Consider the following 25,359-nt stretch of genomic DNA (forward strand, 5'->3'; position numbering starts at 1 on the left):
CCCCCCAGTGAGCTTTTAACTACATGCTAACTTCTATCTCGTTCTACAAGAAAATCTCTCCAGTTAAACTTTTTCAGAGTAGCTTACTGTTGTTACCTATCAATCAATCACCCACACAACGCATTGCAACTGGTGTAGGTACTCATGACCAAAACTTCAGTCAATAGATGTTGCTCAATTTTCTCATATTTTTTAAACTTTGTTGACTACTCATTTGAAATTTCTTCCACTCTTGGTTGTATTTTACAGTAGTGCCTTCTCAACCTTCCCACCTGAGTCCAAATGTTCCTCAGGCACCTGTCCTTGGCCATCTTCCTCGATACTCTTGGTATATTGGTAGGTTTGAATGTCACCTTATGTTTGTCTTCTGCCAAAAAAGTCACAGCAGGAAATGTTTTCTACAGTTTTTGGATATGGACCCCAGCACTTCTTCCATGTGCGTTCAAAAGTTTAGCTACCACATTATGTGTTTAACTCTCAAATCCGTTGAACATTTAACCCATTTTCTTACTGGACCTCTCCGTAGCATTTGATAATTTAAAATTTTATTCACTTAAAAAATCCAACGTTAGCTGCAGATAATAGGATAATAGGATATTCTTTTCAAAATGTCTAGGGGCTCCCATAGTCACCAGTATTGTACTCTTTAGTATAACCAAGAAAACTATAGAGTAACTGGATTTTAACCATATAAAAATTAATTTTTCAAAACACATGAAGTATTTTCAAGCCTTTACATTTGCTGTTCAGATACCCTTCCCACCAACGTGGACTCCACTTCTATTTATCATCTAAGAAATATATCACACCTCTATCTTGCTTAACCTATCCCCAGGTAGTTTGGTGTACCCATTTCTATCCTAGCATTAATCTTAGGGTACTTTTTTAAAATTGTAGAGATATAGACTAAAATGAAGCAAAGCCAAGTTTATGTTCTTATTCTACAACTTTCTAATGAGTGATTTAATTTCACCTGTAAATTTCACCATCTACCATGTAGGGCTAGAGGAAATACATGTAAAAAGTTTGCCAATGCCTAACCACATAGAAGTACTCAACAAACTGACTCATCATGTTTATCTCCAAAATATGGCAAAAAACGTTAATCACGCATCTCAGAGTGCCTGGCTCATAGCAGGTGCCACGATGTTTTAAAGAACAGGTGATGAAAGAAATAAGAAAAGTCACAATCTAAAGTCATGCAAGAAATAAAAAGACAAACTAGAAGTTTCTTCATCATTCTATTTATTACATGTATGAATATTAACATCTCATGGTATCCATCTAATTCAGTCAAAACCAACAAATGAAAAAAGTTAACCATGTCTCAAATGAACTTACAGATTCCCCTGTAACTTAAAATAGAAATATGTTCATCTGTATTAAATCATGACAAATTTGAAAAATGTCATTAAAAAAAAAATCACCTTTAGTACTTAAATATATTTGTTAATCGTTTGATGCCATCAGTGTCCAAGTTCAAGAATAAAAGTTGCTTCATTAGATACTTTTCAAAAATGGACATCTGGATGGTTCTCTATAGCTGGAGAGAGAGAGATAAATATATATGCAAATATGTCCTAGTTTATTTAAAAATTTTTTTTCAAATCTGGCTTTTCTATTTGAGGAAAGTCCTACAGCGATCTCTCATAACCCCCTTTTGAAAGATAAAACTAACTTCAGACTTCGCTTCTTTAATCATGGGAGATTACTAGAAAAAAACCTTAATGTCGAGGTTGCTGTTTAATTCCATTTTCACCCAATAAAAAGTACAGAAACACTGTATTTGATGGTGTGCATAAATATTACACTCCATGGATAGCAAAAATATTTTTATTTATAATTTACAGTTCCACAAGTGAAAAATCGTACATTTTTACACTTACAATTTCATTTTGTTAAATTTGCACACATCTACAGAACTTTCACACAACAAGCACCTGAAACTGTGCAGGCAGTAGGATATGCAAATACTAAAATGTATTTATTAACCAAATGATAGCTGAAGGCCCTGCCTCAGCTAGACAATTTAATATAGATATATGTCTATATATACATAAAAAATTCTTCACCTTCTAGATCCAACAGCAGCTTTTTTAAAAAGAAAAACATACCTTTCTCACTTTATTTAAACTGACTCAACTGTATCATTTTCTGTTTTAATTTCAGTGGATGTTGCTATGCTTTCCTCTGTACAAGCTGGTGGAGTATCAATTTGTTCTTCCTTAACTTTAGGACTTTCACAGGGTTCCTGCAATTCGTTTTTGACAATGTTCAACATAATGTTCAAGGGGTTTTCAACTGGTGTCTTGCTGGGAGATGGTGTACAATCAAATGAAGATGTCTACGAAATGAAAAGCCCTATTAAGTACTGATTAAAGTTCAAAAGTATCACAGTAAATGACATAAGACCCTCGGATGGGGAAAGAAACATACACATACTAAATGCAACTGAAATACCTACTTCTCCACAACACATGCCATAAAGGCAGACAAGTAGCAAAATGTATACTAAGCACTTAGTATATACACAACAATAAAGTAAGCTCAGAAAAGCAGTAACCAAATAAAGGCCAAAAGAAATTGATTATGGTAACCCATACATATATCCTGGGATCTTTGTGACTATCTTAATTTCAAATACTCCGAAGATTTTAAAAAATCCCCACAAACACTCAAAACATCCTAGAAAGTCTTGTCTTTTGATTCCCTAAGTAGATTTACCAAACTGCCTCTTGAACCTGTGGAACAAATATTCTTTGAAAGGCAAAGTGTTCTACTGTTCTAAGTGCAAGACTGATGTCTTTTCAAATTTCATGTGTAATTTAAAAAAATTACTTCTATATATGGAGTATGTAAGAAAAAAAGCAGTAAATGTTCCCCTTTCACTCTAGAAACCTATTCCCATCATGAACCTTCTCTTTCAGTTTTCCTCACATTTCTCTAGGATTAGTGCTATAATAAAAGACATTAAGATTCAAGTAAATAGAATGCAAGGAATTACACAATAATTTGAAAATTTAAATCAGATTCTATCAATCTAGCAGTACTAAATAGAGAACAACCTAAATGTTACATCCAAACACAAAAACAGCCCAGTATCTCAAAAATATCCCAGTATTAAAATACTGCTGATGCTGAAAAAAAAAATAACAAAATTTATTAATGTGAATAAGAACAGTCACCAAGAACTTACATTTTGATAATCTTCATAACATGATGGATGATAAATCTGAAGCCAAAAGAAAAAAATTAAGTAGGTATTCACATGCATATTCATTTCTAATCACTATTCTAATAAGATTTTCTTTTCTAATTTAAACCAGAAGATAGCTATCTTTAGAAAGGAAACAAAAATTATTTGGTCACAAAACTGGATAAAAACAAATTTTTCATCTTGATTTCTCTTTAAACTTGGCTTTCTATATTTAAGTAGATAACATGGTATGTCACCAAGGTAATAACAACAGTTTTGATGATAAAATATAAATTCACAATAGTGTGAATGGGCAGAAAAAAAAGAGTACCTTCAGATGACTTAGTCCTGGGTTTATCATTAACTAGTTATGCAATTTCTTATATAAAAAATAGAATTGCTAAGATCCCTTCCAAGTCAAATACTCACTCTAAATTCCAGTATCTTAGCAATATCTTTTTTTATTAAAACCAATAATCAAAAACATCTCTCTTTCAAAGTAGTGGAAAAAAACTAATCTTAAAACTTTCTTATAAAGAACTAAAAATTACCTTTCCATCTACTCTAATAGCATTTTTTAAATGCCATTCTTCCTCTTCTTCATCCCAGTATTGTTCAAATTGTTCTTGACAGATTTCACAACTCTAAAATAGAATCACATAAAATGAAATTTACTAATAAGACACATATAATTCCATTAAGTAAAAATTATATAAACATTTTGTTAAGTAGAGGAAGGAATTTAAGAGTTTTCTGAAAGGTTAAAATTAAATACATAATACAGATACACACATTCTAAGGATTCTGCATTCTTCCCTGCAAAAATAGTTAACATTTCATTGCTGTCAGTCATTGATATTATGTAACTAAATAGTTATAAAACCCAAAGCCAGAGGATAGAGTACAACTGAAAAGTAAAGCTTACAAGAAATCTTAAAATCAGTGTAAGAAGGATGTAAATAAAGTGATGTGTTTATGATTATTTACTTAAAGAAGTGAAAGATATGACCAGAGATAGAAAATTAAACATTTTTCTCTTACTTCAACTGCTCCAGCTGGCCCCGCAGGTACACTTTGGAACTCCTTTTCTTTAGCAGCCTCCTGAGTTTTGAGCACAACTTCTTCATGCACCTTTTCAAAAAACTGGCTTTTTGCACGTTCTTCCAGATCAGCTATTTCCTCAAATTCTATCCAGTCCTTAAAAAGAAGTTGATTTAAGAAGAACATCTTCATTTGTTTCTAAACTTTTACTTACTGTGTATCTTCAATATAACGCCATTTAAAGGTAAAGGTACATTCTTCTACAACATGCTTTATTATTTAAAACTATCCCCTTCTCTTTGAGCCCCATAACTAATAGACAACTTAAAGCAACTAATTAACAATTAAGATCTTAACATTAATTTTCCATTACCTTTAAAATTACTTAACTAATTTAAACAAGACAGATTTCATGTGTAATTTTTTCTTAAAAATTCAGTCACAGCAACTTGGAATTTTAGACCTAGAAGAAACCTGTGTCCTACTCTAATCAGCAAAAAGCATAAACATACTATTAAAATGTATTTTCTAAGGTCCAATTTTATTCAAAAAATTCACAAGTTAGCTCTCGGCAATTATTTAAACTAACAAACTTTTAGAATGCTATAATTTAAAGGCTGAGATTTCAGAGGCAAATGGATTACGTACTGTTAAACTGTAGTACCAACGTCTATGAGTGACTTTTCTGCTAACATCTTTTTCAGTTCTATTTTGCCGATAATGCCAGTCCAAATGATCTGCATATACATCGGTTTGTGATGTTGTAAACCTCATTCCACAAGAGTAACACTGAATACCAGTGTAAAGTCGATTTATAACACTATCATAACGTCTATTTTGAAAAGAAAAAAAAAGAAACAATATTTAGTTATAACATGGTTTAATGGACTTAAAAAAAAAAGGCAGTAATAAAATTATACTTTATTTTTCTACATTTTAATAATGGTGAAGCCATTATTATGTGACTAATGTTTCAGCCAAGAGCTGCCTATCAATACCTAAATCTCAATATTAGTCTCTAATAGTGTAGCACTGATCCTCTTTTCCTTAACTTTACTAAATTTTGGAACACAAAATCTATCTTCTTACTGACAGACCTGGTCCAGTTACTTATGTCCTTCTAGCTAAAAATGACCATTCACTAACTAAAAAGGCAATTAATTTACCTTTTCCTAGACTAGTGTCAATATCAAGGTGGCTACAGCGGGTAGATATGATAACATAATTAGATTTCACCTCTGTAGATCTTTGGAACTCTGAGTAACTCAACTGTCCCACCCTGGTCTAAAGAACAGTGAAAGAGATATAGAAGAAATAATAATTTTAAGGACTATAAAGAAAAATTAGAAGACTAATAGGAAGCTGAGGTTAGCAATAAACATTTTTAAAAAAATTCTGGGCTCCCTATTCAGAAAGAAATTGTATAAAGGCCATGTAAGTAAACAAGGCAGTATTTAATTTGAACATAGCTTTTTAAATAGAATAAAGCAAAAGACAGTAAGTACACTAGTACTTTGTATACCAGCAAACGATTTAGTCATAATATTAATACTGAATAATTTAATGAAAAATGGTTATAAAAATAGATGGGGAGAGTTGGTAGAACAACAGACCTAGCATAATCTTCACTTTCAGAAAGTCAAAAGACTTCTGAACATGATAAACCAAGAAACGTGATACATCAGAAAAAAATATTTATCTTGTGAAAAACAGAAGGAAATGCCAGCAGCCAGAGAAAATGAGTTCAAAAATGGTCGCCACTGGGTGAAGAGTAATACTAGGAGAAAGGGATGCCATCTTTATCACCGTAACACTTTCATTAGAAAGCTTTAACTATATGAAAGAAAGCATTGCTTTGGGGGAAAAAAAAATTTTAAAAGGGTGAAAAATATTAGCTGTTCTATTTTCTATTAAAGTACTCATAAGGATATAATGAATCCATAAAGCAGCTTTAAATGTTTTTTTATAAGCAATAGAGGCAGGAGAACATTATGAAGATATGTACTAAATGTTTACAGTGGCTATCAATTAAGTAGGAATTGTAGGTAATTTTATTTTCTTGATTGTATTTTCTAATTTTACACAATGAACATGCATTACTTATCAAGTGAAAATAGGTATTTTTAAATTCTAAATACTAGACTACAAAAATCTAATTTTCTTAACTCCAAAAGCATATCAATTAAGAAAAAATAATAAGAGAAAATGAAGATAAAAAGGAAGACAAGTGATTATCAATACCTAATATTTAAACTCCCTGTATGTGCTGTACCAAAACACTTATGCAGCAGACATATTTTAAAAGGAAATTTAAAAACAGGCTTCCTAAAGTTTATATTATGTATATATTATAACATTTTAAAAAAAATAGGCTTCCAAAAATTTAAAAATAGTTAGGGGTAAAAATGAATAGCACTAATAAAAATGTCCAGTGTTAGTTAAAAGTCACTGTCCCTTTAATCTTAGAAAATTAGAAAGAAAATCAGATTACATACTGTTTCAATTCTTCAATTGTAAAATTGGTAAGATCTGGAACATCTTGATCTTCATTTTGATCTTCCTCCTCTTCAGGGGAAGGCTGAGCAGCAACTTCATTTACTTCTTCAATTGAAAAGAAACATACGACTTGCTCAATACAATTTGCCATGTATTCTTCATGGGGGAATACTCTAGTATTATAAGCATGTGGAGAACCCCACCCCATCTTGTCTATTCAGTGCTTCTAATCTTACATTTACTGGCCAAGAAACCTAATACAATTCTTTATTTTAATAAGTGATAGGTCTGATATCTTAAAAGCCAATTTTCAAAAAATGTACTTCATCAATATTCAAACTATTTTAAAAAGCTAAATTAATATAGAATAACTAGTAAAAAGTCTGCACATGATACCTGCAGGAATATTAGTCAACTGAAACAAAGTCCATTATAAAAGTACTAATTCCAACTTAGAAAATTTAAAAAGAATTTCATTACAAACTAATGATTAGATTTCAAAAAAATAAGAGTCTACCTAAGAATTCAATTATCAAAAGAACTTTTATCATAACTTACATCATTTTATCATATCCTACATCTTTGTAACTTAATGGAGCTTTGTGTAGATTAAGTATGGAAACATACTTACGTGTTGTAGCTGAATCAGGTTGGGACAATTTAAGAATTCCTGTTTTTAGCAGTTTTGAAAATAATTCATTTACATCCACCTGACTGAGATGATTATCAGGATATGCCTTAGGAAGGGCTCCTTTAAAAAAATAACACTCTTAAAATGAAAGTAGAACTTAAAGATACAAGTTATATTGAGCATTTTTCATAGTTTTCTTCAAGATGTCCTATCAATAAATTTTACAAACTCTTATTAAGGATGAGTCTAAATTATCTCAAAAGCTCTTAAAATAAAATTTTCATTTAGGTAAGCAAATCATCACCTCTTAAAACTACATTTTAGGATAAATACTGAAAACACTGATATTTTTTACTCATAATCCCTTCTATTCAATGCAGCACACCACCTCTAGTTCCAACTTTCCACTTTTCTAATTTTCTATTCCTCATCTTCTAACGGTATTGGGAAAGGTAGTTTTGTATAGATGAAGTAGATCACCATCTCTTAGTACAGATATATTTCTAGGAAAAAAAAATACCCAAGGCCTAAGTGGAAGTTCTCCTGCCCTCCCTCCAACCCATAACTACCCAGAGGAACTAATGCAGAGGGATGAGCCATGTGGCTCAGCGTATACCTGCCCCTTTGACCTTTGCTGAATTATTGACCTTGCAAAGCAGCTCAGGGTATTGCTCAACAGGTGTGAGGCTTACTAAAGCTTCAATAACTTGAATAAATGAAACAAGGATCACAATCTTCTCCTTAAGCTCACTAGTGAAGAATCAATCCAATTACGTATTTTGCTAAGCACTAATCTTATTATAATTCTTTAACCGAACCATAAAAATAATATTTCAATGTATTTGCATGTCGCTATTATGCATCACACTCACTACACCTCTAGGAAAAGTTGTAAACCACTAAAAATTCCTCTTCATGGCACAAATTCAATTTGCATCCACAATACACAGAATCCTGCCCTTATCACTACATACTCTTTATACTTAGTATAGCTTCTTAGACACAGGAGGCTAATTAACGTCTGTTGAAATGTCTGAATATATGAATAAATGAACCTCAAAAGTCAATTATGATAGGGTTTCACACACAAGTTTAACATTTACATTTCATTACAATTAGCTAACAATTTATGTCTATTTATATTTATATGTCTAGCTATTCACATGTCTTCAGACAGCCAAGTTTAATAATCAAAAGCATGAACTATGAAACCAAACTCCTTGGATTCTAACTAGAAATTCCACATTCCAGTCGTATAACATGATCAACTTGCTTATCTATGCCTCAGTTTCCTTTAACTACGGAAAGAAATTGTTCTTCTCTAAGGTTACTATGAGGATTAAATGAATACTAGGCACTGATGTGTATAAAAAAAGAAAATTTGCCATTTTTGCACACTATCTCACGCCACCAACCCCAAAACAACAAATTCCCTACTCAACAAGAAAAACTAAATCCTAAAGGACAATATATTAATATCACGTTTTACAAGTTCCAAAGTACTTTTGCATATACTATCTCATTTCTCTTTAAAACAAACAAACAAACAAAAAAAAACTCCCAGGCAAATACTGACTACGGAGGAAGAAACTGAAGCCCAGAAAGTATACTGCTTATATCTTGCCCACCAATAAAGCAACAGATGGAGCTTCTAAGCCTGGTCTAACTTTAGATCCCAAATTCTTTCCTTCCCTTTTCATTACAATGACAACAATGACAAAAACATTAAAAAATATTAATCCTAATTGTAACCTAGAAATTAAAACCAAAAAGTTTTCAAATTAATTGAATAAATTCCTTACGATGACACAGTTTAAGAACTATTGCATAAACCAGACCTTAACTAGGACTTCTCCAGTTACATTTTGGAAGTTTTGGACAGAGCATGTTTCTGAAGATTCAGAAAGAAAGCCAGTACTGCCATGAGTTAGTTGAGCTAGTTCTTGATACATTAACTTTTCTGTTATTTCATAAATCACCATAATTTATATACTTCTCATTTTCCACATACTAAAACTCAAATTCATTTATTAAAGCCCTTGCATCCAATAGTTATTGTACCCCTAATACTGTTCTGTCTCACCCCAGAGTAACAAAGACACTTATCAGGGGACCAGGCTAGGTAATCACAAAAGTTTTTTCCTACTCTTTTACATGTTGGGTACAATTATTATTTGCCCATAAAGAAATATGAATGAATAAACTTCATAAGGCTATGTCCTCAGTATTTATTGTTTACTGGATCATCACACACATACACACGAAAACTCGAAATATCAAAATTTGAGATTTCTGAGCTTTGTCATTTATTTCATTTCAACACAAGTGTCACACTCTTACCTCCTCACCCTCCAACTTCTACCCAATAGGTTTGGCTCTCCCTCTTTTTTATGGTCTACTGGTCCTGGCTAACCATCTTTTGTTGTAAATAGGATCAATGTGAACACACATCGAAAAGGTAAACAAACTCAGAGAACAAAATATTCTACCCAGATTAAGTTTCCCTAAATCTCATATGACTCTCAAAACTGTCATTTTCTAAAATTGACAGGTAGATATTCAACAACACAATAATTATTTGTCTTTTGAAAAAACATACAATTCAGAAAGTACATACCTGAAGGATTCTGAACAAACGCTCCTGGATTTTGTGGATGAACTGGTAAAAATTGTTGTCCTTGGCCAAATGGTACTGGCTGAGCAACGCCAGTCAGAACCTTTAAGAAAAATTTTAGTTTTAAGAACATCCCTTCCATATTTTAAGTAAGATTTTAACATTCTAATCACATAAGAATATTCATAGATATCAAGATATCATAAGGCCTGGTTTCTATGATAATAAAAGATTTAGTAGTGTAACTCGACTGGGTCTCTTCACTTCTAGGTTTTCTACAAAAAGGAACAATAATACCTTCCCTTATCTGTTTCATAGCATTGTAAAACAACTAAAAACGGATGTGAAGCTTGTTTGAAAAATTTAAGATAACATGCAAACTTACAGTAGCCAACAACTGTGTGACCTTACACAAACACTTCACCTTGCTGGTGTTTTCCCTTATCTAACAAACAGAAAAACTGACATTCAGAGATGTGACCTATACAGAGTCATAATGGCTAGTGAGCAGCAAAGATGGGACCAGTACTCCTAACCTGATCACAGATATCAAAAGCCTGTTTTAATAAGCAATCTGAACTCCTTTGTGATCATCCTGCTTGGCCATATTTCAGTTTACCAAGTAGACTATTAAAAGGCATCAAGGGAATGTTGAAAAATAAAATAGTCGTGAAACAAGTACTGTACAGGCATACAAATACTGTTATTTGTACTGCAGTGAGATAAGACTTCTACATGTTGCTGCTATGTAAACAAATATCCACCTATAAGCCTTGTTCAGTATCCAAATGAACTTTCAGTGATATGTACACTTAATAAAAATCCTACTAAGTGAAGTCCCATCATAGTTATCTGTCAATAACAGTATCATTTCTTTTAAGAACAGATAATAGAGTAAATCTAACTAGACAGGACAATTGTTTTTTCAAACTATTGGACATCAAGAAAAGACAATATTAACAATGCTTATAACACGCTTTTAGAAATCCTTCTTATATTTTCTTCCATGCAATATTACTAGTACAAAATGAACTCGTCCTAGTAAGAAAGTGTCAGCACCTGGAAAAACAGTAAATTAGCCCAAAATTTCAGCAGGCAAGCGGTAGTCATTAAATAAATATCAACTGAATTAATCATAAGTTATAAGCACATTGCTTTAAAATTATTTCAATATGCATTTTAAAATGCATGCAGAACAAGTACAAAAGAATACCAACAGGTAACTGTACATGTTTAGGTGATGTAACAAATGCATCTAGGAGGCAAGTTGCAAGTTTGCTGTGTTGACATTAGTATCAAACAATTCTATTTGACTGGAATGACTGGAAAGGTGGTGAGAGAAGTACACAGGAAGAAAAAGAACCACAGACCATATAAGCATGGACAATTCGATTTTACTATTTAACTCAGACTAAGGAAACCTATAGTACTTTACTAGCTTTGAAGCCAAAACAAAAACAAAAACACAATGGGGAGGCTATCCATGTGTGAAGGCAAGAAGTACATGGGAAACCTCTGTATCTTACAGCTCAATTTTGCTGTGAACCTAAAATTACTCTTTAAAAACCAAAAGTGTGTGTGTGTGTATGAGTGAATGAAAAGAGAAAGCGCACACACGCGTGCACGGGGGAGAGGGAGAAAAAATTGAGATTTCTCTAGATCCTGGAAGAGCTAAAATCGATTTTGGATTTAAACTGCAAATTTCAGCCCCAAGACTCTCTTCCCACTTCCCTAATATGTGGGATTTTGGAATGTTAAAAACTTTCCGATCTACAGAAAAAACTATCTCATGAAAACCTTTCACAAATCCTAGAAACATTAAAAATGGTTCATACATCTCCATATAAAATTATTTTAGAATAACTAAACCACACTTACCTGTTGAGATGCCTGAATATTTCCTACTGTTATTGGAGCAGGTAAATTGCCAAAGTTTCCAAATTGAGAACTCTGAAGATTCTTTTCATCAAAATAGTGTCCAGAAGCTCTGTTAAGGGGATTTGAGAAACTCTGGTTTCCAGGGCCATGTGGCCCATTAAAATTTGGTCCTTGAGGTGAATCAAATATTTGTTCATGTCTTTGGAACTGCAGTCCTTGGGATGGGGCATTAAAAGCATTGCCAGGTGGATCATTAAATGGACCAGTCTGATTGAAAGAAACTGAGTCAAGCCTTTGTGAAGGATGATTGTCAAATCGTGCACCTTGAAGGCCAAGAGGAATATCAAACCTTGAAGCTTGCTGGTGTTGTGGACCATCAAATCTTTGAGGCACACCATCAAATCTTGGTTGAACCTGCTGTCCAGGTGGTCCATCAAACCTCTGTGGTCCTGGCTGACCAGTTCTTTCAAACCTAGGACCCGGCTGACCATGTAATCCATCAAATCTTGGCAAGAGTGATGGCTGACCTGGCTGCCCATCAAACCTTAAAGCATGACAACCTTCAAATCTTGGACCACCTTGACCCAGAGGCCCTTCAATTCTCATGCCACCTCCTGGTACAGGACCCTCAAATCTCATTCCACCTCCTTGTTGGACTAATGGTCCTTCAAACCTGATCCCGACCCCTGGTTGACCATGTGGACCCTCAAACCTAAGGTTCCCACCAAGATGATTATGTTGCCCTTCAAACCTCAGACCTGCTACTGACTGACCATGGGGGCCTTCAAACCTCATTCCAACTCCCTGCTGTAGCAAAGGGCCCTCAAATCTGATCCCACCTGCTGGCTGACCATGAGGTCCATCAAACCTAATTGCAGCCCCTGATGGGCCATGACCCCCCTCAAATCTAAGTCCACCTACAGGCTGACCTCGGGGATTATCAAATCTAAGTCCACCCACAGGCTGACCATGAGGTCCCTCAAACCTTAGACCACCCACAGGTTGACCTCGATGTCCCTCAAACCTGAGGCCACCCACAGGCTGCCCCCCTGGTCCTTCAAATCGTAGACCACCTGCAGATCCCTCAAACCTCAGACCAGGAGAACCTTCAAACCGAAAACTTCCTCCTCCTGCTTGCCCAATTGGCCCCTCAAACCGCAGAGGTGTCCCTACTGGTCCTGGAGGACCTTCAAATCTCAAAGGACACCCACCTCCTAGCTGACCTTGTGGTCCTTCAAATCTCAAAGGGCCACCTCCTCCCATTTGTCCAGATGACCCATCAAACCGAAGAGAACCTGGTGTAGGAGGTCCATCAATTCTAGGGCTTAATTTATTAGGTCCTTCAAAAATCATCTTGGTTGGGCCATCTCTTGTTACTGATGGCCTACTAGGTCCATCAAATAATGGTCTATCTTCGGCTAAAGCTGTAAGTCGCTGATTTGTATCGAGGCCTGCGAATCGTGATGCTGGACCATCTACAAATGGTTTATCTGTATCTTCATATCTAGGTCGCTTAAGTGGAAAACGATCATTGAATGGTGATCTCTGCTCTTCTCGTACACCTTTTAAAAAGAAAAAATAAATTTATTTTCCCTGAATCTGAATTTATATCAAATTATCTTAAAATCTTTCTCTATTCATGTAAATGTGTATCCAAATATATTTGTAACTATCTCACTTTATTTGAGGGAAATAAAAGGACAGCATCAAGCAGCAAGTTAAGAGGATGCCCTCTAGAGTCAGACACACCTGGGTGAAAAAAATCCCCACTCTGTCAACTTACTATTTGACTATGAGAGCAAGTTATTTAACCTCTCTGGTCTTGTTTCCTATCTGTAAAATTGGGATAATATATATATCATTGGATTGTGAGGATTAAATCAGATTACATATATAAAAAACCTAGTAAAGTACCTCATACATAGTTGGTCATATAAACATTAGTTCTCTTCCCTTCCCTGAGGGAAAAAATAAATCAAAACAAAACAAAAAAAGGTAGTCTGAACAGTCACAAAAATCCATCCCCACTTAGCCTGTTCATTTTCCCTTCACCTTTGTGTGATTCAATAGGCATAATCTGATTTAACTTTCTACCTTTAGCAGAGACTTGCTCGTCATGTCTTCTCCGGCCCTCATGGGGTGAAAGATTCTCAGCATAAGTACGACTCCCAGATATAGGAGAAAGACGTCTTGCTCTTTCACTAAATTGTTCTTTTCTGTCAAACTGTGCTCCACTATTCCTACTTGCATGTTTACTTTTGGATGGCTCACATTCTATTCCAGACAACAAGGCATCAGTCAAAGGGTAGTCAAAAATATCAGGATCTAAGAGATCAAGTCTTGGAAATGAATGCTGAACCTGTGTCCTTTTCAGTTTTGCTTTATGTTCATAGTAGGTTAATTCAGCATCAGATAAGAGAGGTTTCTTTTTTAATCCACCTTTATTTTCTTCTGTAGGACTATCCCGTACATTGCATCTATGTTTACCTTCTTGATACTGAAATAGCTGTCGAATTTGATGCACAACAACAAGGAACTCATCCTGTGTAATTTCACCAGATGCTAAACGTTCACTCGTCTGCATGGGGTGATAAAAGGAAATCAAATATTTTAAATATAAAGTACTAACAAAAACACTTAAGACAAAGGAGAATGATGATTACATGGGATCATGGTAACTACCTTTTGAAGTAATTCTCTCTTGCTTGCAAGAGTTAACTCTTTAGGAATCTGAAGATTGGCATCTACACTTAATCGATGCTGCTGCTTTGGGGCTCGAGGTGACAAGATTCCTTTAGTGCTTGACCAGCTTTCCCTATGCCTTAGATGAGGAGATTTGCTATGTTCATCACCCTGTTGTAAGCTGAAACCATAAAAGCAATATGTTACTTTGTAAAATTTTTTAAAATACTTAGGACCATATTTAAGAACCCTTTTCAAAGGATCTAGTTAAAATGAATATATGTAATCATAAAAGTTAATTAAATGATTAAGAGCACAAGATCTGAAGTCAGGAAAATCACATATAAATTCTAATTCTTGCATGTCCTGGATGTGCAGCCTTAGGTAGATTAGTTAACCTTTCTAAACTTCAGTAACTGATCTATAAAATAGAATAATGGTATTTAACCCATGGGCTTTTAAGAATTAAATGAAAAAATAAAGTACTAATTATGGCACCCAATAAACATTATCTAATTTTTTGTTGATTAAAAAATGTGAACACCCTACCTTTTACTTTCTTCCCAACCAGATTTCCACCTTTTGGTAGACTTGGAACTTTGCCAATTTTCTACATTCTCCTTTGGTTCAGTGCCTGATTTCATAGAATGCTGACTTGCAGTTTCTTGTGGTCGCTCCTCTTCAGTCTTTTTTATTCGCCTTGGATCTCGAATATCCTGTTTAGTACTTCTCTTAGCATTTCTTTCTTCCCTGGAAGGTGGCGGAAATTCTTCCATATGTGACTGCTTAACTCCTGATTGGCGAATCTTTCCAGCTTTGGGTGTCAAGGTTGGAGACATACTCCTTTGCCTTCGTTTGGGTGACCGCCTATCTCTTCTCTTTGGAGAATGAATAATTGGTGACCGAGACTTGGGTGATCGTGATCTTGATCGCTTTCTAGTACTAGATCTCCCTGGTTTTGTGCCCTGTTTTTCTGGTTCTTCAGTTATCGCATCCTGTTTTTGTACAATGCCATTAATGATTTTATTTCTACTTCCAACCAGTCTGTGTTCAGATGATTTCATATGTTCATCTTTATCCTTTTTATCTGCAGTTTTTCTCTTCTCCTTTATATCATCATCTTTGCTATCAGTCTTATCTTGAAGATGTTTTTTTAATCTTGGATCTCTCTTGCTCATATCAGACACCCGTGTGCTTTCAGATTCCTGATTTTTCAAGTCTTTTGTGTGGGATAATTTGTTTTTCAAAGGTGATGGTGATTTAGATTTAGATTTAGATTTAGAGTCTAATTGGTCAAGTTCCTTCTTGGTTATTTTTTCACCTGATTTACTTTTTTCTTGTTTGGATGAATTTAGTTTTTCAGAGAGTATAGTTTTACTTGTCTTAATATCAGATTGGTTCAATGTGTTCATTAAAAATTCTTTTCTGTGACCTTGATCTTTTCCATGAGAAGAATGTTGACTCATCCTATTAAGACGGGGATCCCGGTTAGTTCCTTTCAAATCTTGAATTTGTAAGGATGGACCTGGCCGGCTCTTCTCTGGTTGCACAGGAACCTGATGGGGAGCTTTAACTACCATAGGCGGAATTTGTGAGACATGTAATTTGGATGGTGCAGATCCAGGACCTAGGTTGGATGTTTCCTGCTGAACACTAAGAGAAACTGCCTGAAATACAAAATAAATGTTCATGTTAATACTGTAAAATATGCATTTTATCCATCAAGAAATTAAAACCTAAAGAAAATAATGCTTTATTCAATAAATCCATTTATTCAATACTGTATTTACATTGCATACTTATGTTTAAGTGGAGATTAAAGTAAAAAGACAAAGTTCATGGATTTATGTGGCCTGTTATTTCTCAGTCCTTTACTTGGGGCTTTTATAATATAATCTCTAGGCAGAATGAAAAAAAAAATCCTCCCTCTTCCCAATCATTCAGGATTCTGAGCCAGATTACTAAGAAACTGCTTATAAAAAAAAAAAAAAAAAAAAATCACCGCACTCCAGCTGCACAAGTCAGTTGTTTCAGCTAAATTCTGCCATAAAATTCAGTCTCTGAAAGTGGCACTGATAATGAATGTACAAAACTCTACTTCCTATACCTCCTCACTCTCAAGTTCAATGCCATGTAAAATAACTTAGTACTAAGTTATTCATGCATATAAATATGTAATCTCCCTAGGCTCCTTAATTTTGGCTTTTCTTTTATAGGCATCTAGAAACCTGATTTCTTCTCAGGAAACTTAAGCGCATAAAGGATTAAAGACTCTGCAAAACCACTTGCCACAACAGACCTACCATCATATTAGAGTGGTATTAAGTCCACGTGCTTGATATAACTGTTAACAAAACTAAGGTGCTATCTTAAAAGACAGCAATCCCATAGAAATGTATTTGAAAGAAAATACTGTATAGGATATTAGTTTTACAATAATATAAAAATTTGCACTAATACATACACCATACTGTGCAAAAGTGGAAAAAGTACACTTAATAAAAGTAAATGTTAATTTAAACGTGAAATAATTACTTCTCTATTAGAAGACAGGTTTAAAATATTTAAAATGCAAATTTTCTCTACTTACCAGTTGTGCCTTAGCTTGCTCTAGTTCAAGCTCCAGCTTTTTCTGCTGAAGTTCTAACAATTGTTTTTGTTTTGCCAGTAACTGCTGTCTTATTAGTTGTTCTTGAGTAAGATTCTTTTGTATATCAGGAACAATTGGAGGAGTGGAGATGCTAGGAGAACTGACCACTGTACCAGGTGTTGAAGGCTCTTCGGGCTATAAGAGAAAATAATTTGTTAAAAAAATGTTTACACACACACACACACACACACACACACACACACACGCACACACAGCAGCTAAAATTATCAGCCACTTAATACCATCCATAATTTTAAATAGCCAATCATGTCTAAAAATCACAAAAAATTTTCAGGAATTTCAAATCAAAATAAGTAATTATATAACACCTAAATGACTATTTTTAAATGCACTGTGGAGGGGGGAAAGTTTTCTTAAAACAGTTTTAGCACAGGGTGTTCTTGACATTCTAGCAAGAAAGTTTAGAGAAGTCAAAATTTGACAGTTAAAGTATCAGTTATATATACCATTCATGTAAAAACTTACCGATTTATTTAAAAATTTAGGATTCACATGGATGCTAGATGTGTTCACATTGGGGGGTAGAGGTTTAATAGGCCAAGCAGGATCTAACGAATTGACTCTGACATCCAGGGCATAAAGTTTCTTCAATGGGAATATTTCATCCCATGTAGAACGTAACTTAAATAAACTTTTTCTAGTATTTTCATCCACCTAGAACAACAGAATAATTCTATGGCTTGTTAAGTTACTATAGAATGTTTTAAATATTAAGAATAAAGCTAAATCAATCTCTGCTCTACTTCACAATCAGCACACATACTACTCATTCTAAATATATAAATAGCAATAATTTATTCAAGATATTTGGTTTGCAAATGTAAAATTTCTCCCTCAAAAAAAAATTTTAAAAACCAGTAATTATCATCTAGCCTTCATGAAAGCAAACAATTAGATAACTCTTTATATTATAAAAGTACAAAATGTCAAGTCCCAAATTTTAAGGCTTCACATAGCATTCCTAATGCCACTCTTACTGTGGACAAAATTATAAAACTAGAACACAGTATACCTCATAGCATAGATTTTTAAACTCATTTGCATTGTAGTACAAAGTTAAAATTAAAACAAAACTATCTCACTAATCAATGTGGTTGGAGTGTGGAGGGCACCTTAAAAACTGAAATTTATTAAATCTTATCCACTCGTGAGCTTGGTTTTATGTAACTTATCTGCTTACGCTTCTGATGGGCATATCTTTAAAACCAGCCATTAGAGTATTTAGGAAAACTGAATAGGAATTTAACTTTAGAATAATAAAGCCCTGACTATATTCAAGTTTTTAGTTAAAAATTATTTACTACGAGGTCATTTTCATCAACTGTAGTGTTGAGGCCCAATCAGATTCAGTAAGGACATTCCGGCAAACACCCAAATGAATCTGAACATACTAAAACTGAAATCGAGGTTGGTTTAGATCCCCAACCTCTATCACGCAAAGTTAACGTCTTAAGAGCAAGCAGCTTTAGGCTCGCAGTATTTAACCAAGGTCTACAATACGCTATTAACAAGCTCCTTCATATAAACTGAAATACAGCTTTCCAAATTACTTCTGGATACTTATTTTTTCTTTCATAAGAACTTAAAGAAAAAAGTAGCAACTACACATTTTCTAAGAAACAAGTAAAATCTAATACTGAATAGTTTTCAAAATAATCCCAATTCTCGAAATCTGACTTCACCAGATACACCATACATCTACTAAAATATAAGAACTAGCAACTTTTTATGTTAGGAAACAATCTTTAAACCTAAATATCTTATAAATGCCATTTTGCTCAGTGTGAAAGATAAAGCCTGACAGAAAGATAATTACTTCAGCAAATCCCTTGTCTTCCTCAATGTAATATTGTATTTACCAAACTACCCGATACAATGTTATGGAAGAAATGTACAGTCTCTAGGTACAGAAACTGAACAAGCCTTTCTTCTAAATACTTAAGTGGGGAGGGGAAGTAAAAAGTACTTCCAAAATAATCTAAGACATATTAACTGGTCCACCATTCACATATTCATATAAAATATAAAACATACTTGAACAAAGTAACAAGAGAAAACATTTCCACAAAAACATCAAGTTTCAGGCATCAATCACAGGTTGAGACACACTGAAGGATTATGCTTTTTTTTTTCAGATATGAATCGCCAACATCCTAACACCAGAAACCTAAACAATGAAATTTGAAGTACTCTTGATAGCTTCAGATCTTTTTGCCCACATTCTAGTGACGGAACACATCTTCAAACAAATAAATAAACTCAAGAAAAAAAATAATTCTAAAAGCAAATTCATCTCTTTTTGAATGGATAATGTAAAAACTTAAGATTCTGCATTGAAAATTATAACATAAAACATTAAATAACTTTAGCATGGTACTTGATAAATGTCCAAGATAATAAAACATTTTACCACCCAAGAAAACCCAACACAAAGGCAAGTATTTATTTAATCAGGAACACATTTCTTAAAAATTCAAATGTTTCTAAATGCATATATACCTTTTCAAACACACAAATAAATGTTGCAACTAGATTTTTAGTAAAGGCAGTGAGATACTCTCGTCCAACGTTTTTCACGATAGAATCCATAAGGTACATAACAGGAAGCTTCTCTGAGGAAGGAGCCTGAATAAAAAGAAACTGAGAAGTTTAGTATTAACGAATTGCCACCAATTACTTTTGAGTTTTTAAACCTATAATAGAGACCTCTATTTTTGTTGATACTTTTAAATATTAACTTTAATGAAACTTTTAAGTGTTTAAGTTCTCACCTCTTACACAATGATCTTTGAGCATAGAAAATAAGCTCATAATCACCATTAAGAAAAACCTTAATCTCTAGTATTCATTTAATAGCATTTCAGGTTCATAATGTAAAGACCCGTTTTAAGTGACCAAAAAGTGAAGAGGGGGGAGGAGTTATTTTCTGTAATCCAAGTATAAGCCTTGTGACTCACATTATTTACAATGGTGTGCCTAGACTCAATGTTAAGTTTTCAGACTTCTAACAGAATCTAACTTCCACAGGCATATTTTATATGTTAAAGACTATGAAGCGTTTGTTACCTGTAAAATCATTAGGATTACTTCTCTATAATCCAATGAATAAAGAAATTAAGTATACTTCACATATGAAGTTAATGGCAAAAAACACTTTAAACTTGCACGTGAACATGCAGGAAGGTGCAAGTTGTTACTGCTGATACAAGAAAAACTGGATGGAGCAGCCAGCCGCTGAGTCATGTAAATCAGGTTGAACTTGATTCTGGAAACCAGGGTTTGTCCTGAAGATTTTCTTCACAGCATGGACTCGTCGTCGAAATATTTTTCCTCTGACATGCACAAACCAGGGGTTCTAAATTTGTGCAAAGCCAGTGTGGTGATGCCGATAGAGGTGGCCCTTTCCAAAGCAAGGCAATGTTGCCCCAGTTCGACTGCAATGCCTACCCATCACTGGCTTTTAGAAGGCACAGCAAGTTTTCAGAAAGCATCAGCAGGTTCACAGACTTGCTGAGGAGCATTAAGACACACCATATAAACTAAGTGTTAAATCCGACTCTACAGGAGCAACCATGATTTAAAAACAAAAACAAAAAATTATCCCCATTTACCCAGCCCATGTGTATAGGAATCTTAACCCTGAACAACACCCATAGCTACCTGTAGCTAGGGTAGGCTAACAGTTCTGCAGCACACAATGCCATATTTCACAAAACCAATTGCCCATACAAGTGTGTGGAAGTGCTCTTACTTCTGATAACACCTTTACTACAACCAAGTTGGCTAAGGAAACCTTTGAATAACCTTGTATGAAAAAATTTTTTACAGTACTATCTAATAAGAGTTCACAAGGCCACTGCATGTGAGTAAACTATTAAGTATCAACACGTCAAATGCTTTATTGCTGTGTCTTTATCTTACCATGTCATGTTTTATACCATTTTAGTCATTGTTGTACTTATGAAGATAACAGGCTCTCTTTAAAACCAAAATCTGTTCGGTATGCTAATTTTATTGTACAAGTGAAGCCCTATATGTATTTTTTTTCTGCTACTACTGCCTCATGGGAGGAGCCAAATTAAGTGTGAATCCTTAAGTTTAGTAATGCTGAGATGCTAGAGAATAAAGGACACAAACATTCACCTCCAGAAACACAAAACCAAGCCAGTTTGCTATCAGATGACAGAAAATCGCCCCCTCCCCCAACACCCTCAATCCCAACCCTGATTAAGGTATTTTCCCCAGTGACTTTTACATCTTTTCCTCAATCTGGCTTACAAAAATAACCAGGAAGCATGTGCCAAAAAAAATTTCAGCTGTCTTTTATCAGCAAATAGTCCATCTATTTTCACCACTCTGTGTAGCCATACACAAATACAAGTTTTAATGTGGTCACTATATTCAGCATTTACTTTTCACTTCTCGAAGGTCTTCTGGATCGATTTAAAACCCAGCAAAGAAACTTTTGAGTGACAACCTGAGCTGCTAAATTAATATTAGCTCTGTGAAATATTAGTTATCCCCCAAATAGTAGGTAGATTTTTAAAAAATCAATGTTATTTCTTTAAAACCCAAGTGGTTTTGTTTTTTAAAAAAAGTCATTCAATGTCAAGACTTCAACAGGGCAAAAACTAAGTTTCCATGTCCAACATGTTTGTGATATCAACAAAAAGGATGTTGAGTATGAGGAATGCTTCCTTTTTAAGTCTCATACTTTAAAAAAATAACTATAGCTGTTTCAGACATTTACAGGAAAAGGAGAATGAAGACTTGTATTTTAGCTGTCAGACTGAGCATGACAAATTTGTTGAGCCCTTAAAAAAAAAACTTTACGTTTTATACTCTTTAAATCTTTAAATTAAGGTATGAAAGGACCACCTGAAACCGTGTATCTTGTGAACAGATTTACCCAAGAGTGGATGGAACCTAAAGAATGAACCCAAGTCACTTAAAGACTTTTGTTTAAAACACACAACCACGTAGATAAAAATAAGTCTTGGAAGCAGATTCTACACCTTACAAAGGTAAATAAAAAAGACAAATACATATTTTATATGTTTTATTCACAAATTTTATAATACCAGTCACACATTTCAAAACCATTTATTAGAGTCAGACCACTCAGTTTTACACTAGACAGAAACCGCCTCTAAACAATATATCGGTGGTTGTTGTTAAAAGTGGCCTTTTAAAAGGGGTTCACTCTGCTAAACGGAGGCTCATCCTGATCATTTCATCACTAACAACTAGAAAAAACTAAACCGTAAGTACAAGCTTGAAAAATTACTTAAAACGTAGTGCTGGGAAGCTATTAAAACTTATTATGATAACTAAGTTTAACAGTAACTTTAAGTGACATATCACTCCCACATGAATCCATAGAAGAGGAGGACTACAGGGAAATACAGGGTGGCAGAGGACCACTTCTGTCAAGGGGTGAAGAGAAGCAAGTCTTCACTATCAGGGGAGGAAAAAAGAGAAAAGGAAGAGGAGGGACTGAACTTTTCAAAAAAAAACTACAAGTACTTGTTACCCAGTGGGCCAGTTCTCCACCTACAGGTTGGATAAGATCTCCTCCCCCTCCCCCCAAAACCCCACCCTCGATCCCAATTTCCCGTATTTTGGGACAAATTAAGACACTCCGACAGGAGAATAAAAGTTATGTCTAGCCGCCCCCACCCCAAAATGGGGCTGACGGGTGTGAGCAGCTGCCTGGCTGGCAGGGAATGGATTCTTCTCTCTTCCCTTTTGCATCATGTGCTTTTCAGGCGCCATGTTGGGCTCCTAACAAGCGGCTGCTCCACTCGGGGCCAATTCCCTATTCCCACCCACCAACAGCTCGCTCCCAGGTCCCCCTTCACCTCCTTCCAACCCACAAAGCACAATTACCCAAAAGGGTACTGGGGGGAAAATAGGAGAAGAACCACTCCCCACCTTCCTGGGGGATTAAAAGGTATTAACTCTTACTTCCCCACACAACTGCCTTTAAGTCCCCCCCTCCCCAAAGGGCTCTATTCAAAGCGTGTGTGTCGGGATATACAATGCGGTGGCCTAAATACGGAGTTGGTAAGCGGAAGTGGGACTCCACCCTTCATCCTCCCCACTCCCTCCCCCCAAGAGAGGCCCACGCTCGAAGCCTGGGCCAAAGACCGAGCCAGAGTTGGGCAGGAGGGGGAGGGGAGGTTGGAGAGGAGGAACACTGTCCCCCTTTGGATGGAAGCGAGACCTGGGATGAGGCTGACACTAAAATCAGGGAGTATTAGAAGAATAGGAGGCTGCGGGGTGTATAAAAACCTTGGCGGTTTGGGCCTCGATGAGAGAGACGATCTCCTTGGCGAAGGGCAGGTTCTCCTCGGCTAGAATGGTCAGCATATTGATGTGCGGTTTGCTATTGAAGGTCAGGTCTTCGAGTGATGACTGATAATCCCGACAGGCGTCCTCCCGGGCCCCCGCAGTACCGGCCTCGGCCGGCGTCTGCTCTGACATTGCGCCGCGGCCCCCCTCCGAGGTCCGCCGCAGCTGAAGCTGAAGTCGCTCTCGATACCCCGCCTCCCTTCCGACTCCTCTTCCTCTCCCCGGGTCTCCCGCGGCTCCGGCTTCACCACATGCTGACCGCGGAGGGGGGTTGGGGGACGACACAGGGGGGACCTCGGGTATGAAACGCCGCCGTCTCACGGGTGATCTCCGGCCACTTCCAGCCGCCACAGAAGCTTCTTTCTCCACAGACACAAAATGGCGGCGGCAGTGGCGGCTCCAGCTCCGAAAATGTCTGTGTTCCCAACCGCTGCGTCGTGCGAAATGAGCTAGGGGAGGGGAAATGTGCGGTAAAAGGGCGGGGCCGTTGGAAAAAAACAGGCGTGATTGGCTCCCCGCTAACGTCACAAGCCCCTCCTCCGGCTCTTCCGCAGGACAGCCTGGCACCGCCTTCTTCTCGGGGCCCCTACCGGTGCTTTCGCAACACACTACTGCTCGGAGGTGCGGTGGGAAAGACGGCTCCTCTCATTGGTCGATTCATAAGAGACTGTTCGGTCATTTATTACCATAACAACCCACTCAGGGAAGCCAATAGGCCTGGGGGAGGCTATTCCCGAGGCCCAACCCAACCAGGTTAAGGGGAAGACTCCGCGGTCCCCTTTAAGTCCCTCCCTATGCAGCCCCCTAGCCATTGAGCGGCTCCGTCAATCACCCTCGGTCGCTCAGCCCCGTCTGCCGCGGTCCGCGGGCGGGGGACGACGGGAGCCGAGGCTTTGAGCTTTCCCGATCCGCTTTGCCGCTCGAGTCTCAGGTGCTCCCGAGAGCCTGGGCGGGTCCCGCTGCTGGGGACGGCTAGCCCTCCTGGAACTAACACCGGGAGGGAGACGCTGGCGAGTCACCACCAGCATGCTGCTTTCCACATCCACGAACAAGAACACACAGGCCAGCTTTCTTGAGTTGAATGCCCAGGAATCTATTTAGAGGTTGTGTGTGAAAGGTTTTTTCCCTAAAGATTTGGAGGAGCTCTTTGGGAAGCCCACTCAGATCTCTGGGCAGGATTTTTCACAACAGCCACGCCCAGCCCCGATCTGCGTAGCTCCTCAAAACCTTACGCACTTAGAAACAGCCTTAGAATACACTAGTTGGGGCACGTAAGAAAAAAAATATATATATATATTTTGTAAAGCTCTTTCCCCAGCCTTCTAAAATCCTATTTGGCGCCTGGAAATGGTACTCTCAAAACACAAAGCATTCAAATAGTTCTGCGGTGGAGCTGCAGCATTACACAATGAATCAAAGGGGTATTTTTTTTTTTTTCATTGAGTAGCGATAGTAACCTCAATGTAGACTAAATAGGTATTGATTCGACATGTTTACTTCACCATTGTCTCCTTAGGCTACTACACTCTGTAGAGATACTTTGTTGTTACCCAGAAGTATCCGCTCTTAAGAAATAAATGAAGCAATTCTTTATTTGTCCCAAAGAAAGTAGAATTTTAACTTCTTTTCCGGAGGTTTTTATTGAGGTATAATTGATACATAATAAAGTATACAAGATTGGACATGTATTTTCTATTTCTTAATGTGATATCGCATAAGAATAAGGAGTAAAGCTGGGGGAGGGTAGCTTGTCTTTCCTCATTTGAAGGTAAGAAGTATCGTTGAATACATATTCA

The 25,359-nt window shown here is 36.1% G+C and overlaps 1 protein-coding gene across 2 annotated transcripts; it reads right to left on the reverse strand.

The window, feature by feature from the left end:
* Positions 1–1,228: 1,228 nt before the first annotated feature.
* Positions 1,229–24,017, reverse strand: PCF11 (PCF11 cleavage and polyadenylation factor subunit). 2 transcript variants are annotated; one of them, XM_016160341.2, is made up of 16 exons: positions 23,504–24,017; positions 19,709–19,834; positions 17,675–17,863; positions 17,129–17,323; positions 15,088–16,205; positions 14,539–14,719; positions 14,344–14,434; positions 11,857–13,418; positions 9,982–10,081; positions 7,365–7,484; positions 6,733–6,838; positions 4,886–5,069; positions 4,238–4,393; positions 3,748–3,840; positions 3,197–3,232; positions 1,229–2,344 (listed from the first exon to the last, which is right to left on the reverse strand). In XM_016160341.2, the coding sequence occupies exons 1-16, from the start codon at positions 23,693–23,695 to the stop codon at positions 2,129–2,131; spliced, it is 4,665 nt and encodes a 1,554-aa protein (XP_016015827.1). In that variant the 5' UTR covers positions 23,696–24,017; the 3' UTR covers positions 1,229–2,128. The 2 variants fall into 2 exon arrangements, with proteins under 2 accessions (XP_016015827.1, XP_016015825.1); XM_016160339.2 differs by having other exon boundaries at positions 13,951–14,434.
* Positions 24,018–25,359: the final 1,342 nt, after the last annotated feature.

This window comes from Rousettus aegyptiacus, unplaced genomic scaffold, assembly GCF_014176215.1.
Source record: "Rousettus aegyptiacus isolate mRouAeg1 unplaced genomic scaffold, mRouAeg1.p scaffold_m13_p_5, whole genome shotgun sequence".
Taxonomy (NCBI): Eukaryota; Metazoa; Chordata; class Mammalia; order Chiroptera; family Pteropodidae; genus Rousettus; species Rousettus aegyptiacus.

What these genes read in the sequence shown, in the direction of transcription:
- PCF11 (XM_016160339.2), bottom strand. Translation starts at nt 23,695, where the DNA reads ATGTCAGAGCAGACGCCGGCCGAGGCCGGTACTGCGGGGGCCCGGGAG. An exon ending in TCGAGGCCCAAACCGCCAAG is followed by an intron (nt 19,835 to 23,503) that starts GTTTTTATACAC and finishes CTTTTTATTCAG; the next exon opens with GCTCCTTCCTCAGAGAAGCT. An exon ending in GGTTGGGAAGAAAGTAAAAG is followed by an intron (nt 14,720 to 15,087) that starts GTAGGGTGTTCA and finishes TTATGGTTTCAG; the next exon opens with CTTACAACAGGGTGATGAAC.